The following is a 6,840-nucleotide window of genomic DNA, read 5'->3' as shown; positions in this document are numbered from 1 at the left end:
TTATACCTTACGACACAGTTATGTAATTTTTTAAAGTTTAGTTTAACAACAATCAAGAAACAATGTTTGCGTTTCATGTGTGCAAAAAATATTTTAAATGTCCGAAATAATAATTAAAATTTTTAAGGAAAATAAGTCTTTAAATACTCACAAAGAATATAAGCTAATGTGTGACATATATGATATAACAAATCTAGGAATAAAAACGATGTAAACAAACTGTAATCCGCTGAAAAGTGGTGCAACTGATTGTGCAAGGTTTTTGACGGTATATTCGTATATAACAAGAAGGTGACAGGTCAAACTCTCAATATAGAAGTACAGCTACTAGTATTAGTTTTATTTAACTTTAATTGAGCCTTGAGTTTAACGAGTTTATTACTCACTGGATCAATCCTCATAAGTGGAAAAATGAAATACAGTAACCATACTAACAGTAACATGGCGCTAGACCCACTCACCCGAGAACGCGTGGACAAGACGAAGCTGGGGAAACGTGTGGCATATCTGCTACGATATGGTGCGGAGAAAGAAGGAATTGAAGTAAAAGAAGGAGGTGAAAGAAGGTTTAATGTGATCTAGCTCACAGCTTCTCATATATTCGCTTCATTTTAGATATTATTTCTGTTGAAAAAGTGCACTGTGGGTTACATAGATGTTGCTTAAAACCAATCAGTCATTATGTGCCTTTATTTACAAAACATAGCTACTTGTCTAAATACATGTACTTGTTCATTTTTAGAAAACATTGTAAACCTTTGTTTTGTTTTGTTTGTATATATAACATTTTACCAATTATTATTAGGTTATGTTCCTTTATGTCAACTTATGCAAGTTCCACTTATGAGATATCATACTGCAAAAGAAGTGCTGGAGGAGGTAGAGCAGTCTAAAGGTTCCAGGGGGTCCAAGAGATATGAATCAAAAGTAGAAAGAGGAGAGACTTATGTTAGAGCAAGATACTTGAGAAGAATGGAAAGGGTAAGCATGTAAATACTGTAAAATATTTTACTGCTAATTCATAAAGCATTTTTGAAAGACATTGAATCTTATTTGATTAGATTTATTTTTATTTCTATTTTTGGAGGGGGGATTTGTAGTGCATAAAGAATATTAATCTATTTTTTGTTGTTATTTTCAGAGTTCTTTTCATGAAGGGACCAAAGTAAAGAGATTATTAGATACCACTATGGATTTTATATGCCAAAACCATGAGATGTATGACTTGCAAGATTTTCCAGATGAATATTTAATAGGGTACGACTATGGCTGGAAGTGTAAAGCTGATTGAAGACTACATTCAGTATTTTTAAAAAGATGGCATATTTTAAGAATTCATCAGAAGAAAACCTAATACATACATGCATGAACATTTGTTATTTTACAATATTAGACCATCTTCAGATATCAGCAGACAATATATTGGCTGGTAAATCCCAGTTATTTTTTACTAAAGCTATTGACAAATCAAACTCTATTTGTTCAGTGAAAACACATAAACTGTAGCAAGGGATACTATTTAAGAGCGCGTCCATGAGAAAGCCAGACAGATCAGTCAGAAGGCGGCAAGGTGGGGGTCAGCAGATTTTAATAATTTATGGTGTGGTAAACCATCAACATAAAAGATATTGTGAGCCACTGGCTTTCTTATTTTGGATCATTAGTTTTAGAGATATGGGGGCAGATCTTTTATTGGCAATTTTGCCAAAATATAGCATATTTTAGCTCTTGAAAAGTTATAATTTTAAATATTCTTTTAAAAAATCATGTACATCATAAGGAATTATTTAGGTAAGCCACATGATAGGTTAAGGAAAGACCTTTAATACCCAGTACAGATTTTTTGAAAAGGCACTGTCATGACCACACAAGGTTGATTCTAATAAGGCATGTTTTCCGTATGCTTGACCCCCTCCCCTTCTTTAAATGCACACAACTTCTTTTTTGCAGGTTGTATCCATATAATTTTGGTATGTGCTGATAGAAAAGGGTTGAAAAATAAATTTTGTAAAATAAAACCTTTGTTAAACCTTGTAAAATAAGAACTATAACAATTTTAAAAAGGGCCTAAAAACGAAAATTTTTATACTACTTAAATGCTAAACTGTTTCTTCAACTGAATTAATAGGTCAAAACCATGTATAGGTTTGTGAAAAGCCCTTAAAATAAATATGTTTGCCCTGCAGACGAACTTATGAAGCGAAAATACATTTTTTAAAATTTGTTTATGTTGTAGAAACTAAATGTAAAATAACGATGCTAACTCTGTGACCTATATTCAACATGGCGGGTACTAGGATTATCACCGGAGCAACTGTAGACCAAAGCACATCGTCTTCACAGTGTTAAAACATAATACTTTCTTAAATTTATGAAGAACACACACTAGAGATGCTTAGGTACATCTCAGAATGATTGGTGTGCACCAGAATATAACAAGAAATGACCATAGCAGCTGGTCGTCCTTAGAATGTGCATTTTTTGGTTGAACCACTTCAGACTGTTGTCAGGCTTGGGTTCCTCAATATATCCATCTCATCGATTTAGCTCTGGATGTTTGTTGTAAGGTAAGTGATCAGTGGTGGCGTACATATACTAGAATCAGATACACTAAAAAGTCAAACCAGTTTAAATAAGTAGAAAATATTTATAAATAAATATTATTTATTTATAATAAATAAACTTAAATAATAAGTTTGAATATTATTCAGTAATATAAAGAATATAAGCAAATTTAAAAGACATACTGGTATATTTCAATTCACAGATTTTTACTTGATTTCTGTTTCATGGTAAACATGTATGTATGTAACACACATTCAGTTTCAAGGGAATGTTACTAGTGCCAGTTTTTTATATTTTAGTTTTATATTCACTATGCAGATTCATGTGTGTTTACAATGAAGTTGAAGTTCACCACCTGTGCTTCAATTTTCAAGACTTACATATTACACAGGACACTTGTAACTAAAGGTACTTTAGTAAAATCAGGAAAACTTTGCGGTCCATTATGTTGTTCATGTTGCTTTGCAAGGGGGCGTGCCAGACAATTAAGCTGATTACAACGACTGAGCCCGAGTGTGATACTCCGCTGAGATAGATTGATCCTGCTACGATAGTTTCTATTCTGAACACAGTAAGCCTCTGTTGTTGTAAAACATTTATTGATATTATGTTTATTTTTCAGATTTTACATCCTAGGCCTGGATGTGAACCTTGACCTGGACAATCTTACAGACAATAATAGAAAAGTCACCTGAAATTGCACAGGCAAATTCATCAGATTCAGATGTGTGCACCAACTTTTTAATGCCTGGAACACTTCCACGAAGAAGAAAAAAGGTTTACTTTTTTTTCATTTGTTTCTTTTTCTATCATGAAATTCTGGTAGCTACAATCATGCATATTTGATTTCCTTTTTAACACTTATGCAATATGTTTGATCAGAATATTATTTAGTAATTGTTCTTATACAGCAATTAACATGAGTTTAAAATATGTTTAATACATTTTCTTTTGACAGCCTGTCCTGCCATCTTCAGGTAGACGCAGCAGTGGATATCCTGGCAAACCTTTATTGGACTTAGAGCCACCTTGGGACAATCCCCCATAACAAATATGCATCTTAGGCTAGGCAATCTCAATCAGTTTTGTAGGAAAGGAGGATTGGCGCCATTGAATTGACAAATATTGACAATTGACAGTTCAGTCACACTAAACTATAGTGGCATGTTGCTTCAAGTTACCACACTTATTCTAAGAGTGCTGAATTATCATTACTGTAGGAGACCCTGGATCTCTCAACCAGAAGAAGAAACTTGGGGATCAATCAGTTATAAGATTAAAATCTGTTGAACACTACCCATCACTGTTGTGTTCAGTATATGGAAAAGATGACCGTGATATTGGAACCTTGGAGATTCATAACTTGATTTCACTCCTGTAAAAAGTAACTGCTTTGTTCTTTTACTGTCCAATTGATGATATGAAAATAAAGTACTACTCCTGTCAATGTATGTTGCTGACTCTGTTTTAATTTTCTTTATAGAAAAAGAATATAGATATCAAGATATCACATGTATTTACAAAGCCTATGAATCATTTGAAAGGAAAAAGAATGGTTGAAAAATGCAATATAAATCATTTCAAGTGGATTAATTAGTGTTGCACTTGAGAAAACTGATAAAATGAGACAGTCATTCCCTTTTACCTTTAGAAAAATCATTTGTAATTTTTTTTCTCTATTGCTCCCTGAAAATAAGGTATATACACAATGCTGATGACACTGGATATGCACAATAATAACTTATTAAATTGGGGGGGGGGGGGGATAACTTGTCACTAGTAATTTAAATTTATTCAGAAGTTGTATGGCTTTGTTTGAAAAGAATATTATTTGAGCAATCCTGTATTACAGATCTCAAAATAAAAAACCTGCAAAATGGGCCTCTTGATTATTTTGAGGAATTAGGGTAACTGTATTTTGGGACAGATTTGATGGCTGCCATTTTGTATTTATAAAAATTGGATAGATTTGCCCTTATCAAAGCATAGTTTGAATTCCTGGCTGTGAGTCTTTGATTAAATTTGATTATTGGAAGGTATTATCTCAAAATGTACTGATATCTTGATTTCGGCCGTTTGGTTTTCTGCTAAAATTGCTAAAGTTTGAGGCACTTTTTCAATGTCTTCTGTTGTGTTTAACACACTTTTTGAATTTTGTATGATTAGACCAATATATGCTTAGGATCCCTATTAAATTTTATGGCTGTCAAGCCTGCAAAAAGAGAGATATGAATGTTTGAACATTGCTTGGTAGAAAAGTGAGTTTGGGGGGTGGGGTCATAAAAATGGGCGTGGCTCGTCAGTTTGTGGGTTAAACTGAAATTTAGTTACATATTCTCAATGGCAAATGGCTGGTTTAAATAGGTAAATTTTCAATTAATTTTAAAAAGTCATCAGTTTTGAAATATTTGCTTATGAAGTGGCTTTATTGACTGAAGCTGAAAATCAAGCCAAAAATGGCCAAAACATATAATATCATATTATAATTATATCCAATGATTTCTTTTGGGATTGTTGCCTTCAATCTTAATATTTCCTATATATGCAACAATATTATGAATTTGGTTGAAATCTGTTGACCCCCACCTTGCCACCCTCTGACTGGTCTTATCATGGACACACACTTAACAATCAGTTTGCTTTTTAATTTATGAGTCATTTAATCTGTTTTATTTATTTTTATTATTAATATTTTATTAAATTTTATTTTATCAATTTTTTTTCAGACAAATGATACACAAACTGAAGAGAGAGAAAAAACTCAATTCCAAAGTTTTCCAAACATTATTATGCCCAGCACTCACTCACCTGGACCTTCATGGAGTTTACGTCACAGAGAAAGTAATGAATCACATTGCAAGAAACTGCTCAGGGTTGACACATTTAAATCTCAAAGACTGTGGATATGTTATGACTGATCATTTAGCTCAACAGATATTTAAGGTAAATAACTGATTACAGGGGTTTCCCTGGGATTTGGGGTACAGGGAGTCTAAAATGTGAATTTGTAATTTGGTCACCGATTTACAGGGATTCCAACCCAAGAAAGCCCAACCAACCAACCCAAAACTTTTTGGAAATATAGGAGTTTTTTTTGAGGTTGTTGAAAGTTCAAATGTCAGCTGGATGGCTCTCTGGGAAAAATCTTGATTATAATATATTTGCTATGCACATGCATTTAATTTGTTTCATATGTTCTTCAAGACTTTTTACAAATGCTTATTTGTATCACTGTCCTTTTCAGTGGAAATTTTGTGGCAGGAAATTTAATTGACCAAATTAAGTGATTGAGACTAATGTTATTAGTAATTAAGTCCTCATCATATCTGTCTTTTATTTTTCAGAAGTTATGTAACCTGGAAGTGCTCAATTTAGAGGGTTGTCGTCATCTAACAGATTCCACCATCATTCTGATATCTAAACATCTCAGGAATTTACAGCAGATCTACCTCACATATATGCCAAAGATTTCTGAAAAAGCTGTTTTCGAATTACTGGACATGTGCCCAAACCTACTCCATGTTGACATTTATGATAATAGAAATATAACTGAGGATGGACGATTAGAACTTGCAAAGATAATGAGTCTAAAGAATATAACTATAAATTTGAAATAATATTTATTTAGAGCAGGTGCTAATTTTGTTGTTTGTTTTTAAATGACTTGATCAATTTTAGACTGTTGTAAATTCTTACTACTGGTAACACCAGGTTATCAATGGATATATGGAAGAGACATTTGCATTTTCCCTGTCTCAATACAGGGCTTGATTTTTGTCAGGAAAATATTTTCTTTAAAATCTGAAATTTATACAGTCCTTTCACATGTATTCATGGAACTCTCATGAAAAAGATGTCAAGTGAAACATCAAGCTGTTGCTTTTTTGTATAGTCTATTGATAGATGTAGCCTTGTGACAATCTGACAAAAGTTGGCTGATTTTTGCAGTTGTGTCAAAATAAAATTGAAATGTCCATTGATAAAGCTATATCATTCCTGGATAATATAATAATAAGGGGTTTTGATAAGTTTAAATATAATAGGCAAAATAGCATTTTCCCCTTTTCTCTTCTTTAAAATATTTATCTTAATATTGCAATTAGAATAAATGCTTTTAGAACAAAAATTTTCTTTTTTTTTCACCAGTCAGCACGCTTAGAACTCAGAGTGGCCAAATGCCTATATCTTCAATTTAACTGCCTTATCAATTGGCGTTTGTAGTGATTGATTTCCAATCTAGCTTTGCAACAAAATAAGAGATTATCATGAAACTTG

General features: G+C 32.5%; 1 protein-coding gene and 1 long non-coding RNA gene across 3 annotated transcripts; both read left to right on the top strand.

Annotated features, from left to right (window-relative positions):
• The first annotated feature begins 202 nt into the window (after positions 1-202).
• On the top strand, positions 203-6,691 carry LOC106152309 (uncharacterized). Its single transcript, XM_013525833.2, has 5 exons — positions 203-556; positions 806-981; positions 1,142-1,257; positions 5,292-5,508; positions 5,910-6,691. The coding sequence occupies exons 1-5, from the start codon at positions 412-414 to the stop codon at positions 6,180-6,182; spliced, it is 927 nt and encodes a 308-aa protein (XP_013381287.2). The 5' UTR covers positions 203-411; the 3' UTR covers positions 6,183-6,691.
• LOC147764275 (uncharacterized) lies at positions 1,515-4,154 on the top strand. 2 transcript variants are annotated; one of them, XR_015331694.1, is made up of 3 exons: positions 1,515-2,567; positions 3,188-3,291; positions 3,524-4,154. It is a non-coding gene; the product is annotated as an uncharacterized LOC147764275 (long non-coding RNA). The 2 variants fall into 2 exon arrangements; XR_015331695.1 differs by having other exon boundaries at positions 3,188-3,342.
• Positions 6,692-6,840: the final 149 nt, after the last annotated feature.

Source organism: Lingula anatina, chromosome 1 (assembly GCF_051362555.1).
Source record: "Lingula anatina isolate TDL-2025a chromosome 1, LinAna3.0, whole genome shotgun sequence".
In the NCBI taxonomy this organism is placed as follows: Eukaryota; Metazoa; Brachiopoda; class Lingulata; order Lingulida; family Lingulidae; genus Lingula; species Lingula anatina.
Note: the sequence above shows the minus strand (reverse complement) of the source record. Positions and strands in the feature narration are given on the sequence as shown.

What these genes read in the sequence shown, in the direction of transcription:
- LOC106152309 (XM_013525833.2), top strand. Translation starts at nt 412, where the DNA reads ATGAAATACAGTAACCATACTAACAGTAACATGGCGCTAGACCCACTC. An exon ending in CCAGATGAATATTTAATAGG is followed by an intron (nt 1,258 to 5,291) that starts GTACGACTATGG and finishes ATTTTTTTTCAG; the next exon opens with ACAAATGATACACAAACTGA. An exon ending in TAGCTCAACAGATATTTAAG is followed by an intron (nt 5,509 to 5,909) that starts GTAAATAACTGA and finishes TTTATTTTTCAG; the next exon opens with AAGTTATGTAACCTGGAAGT.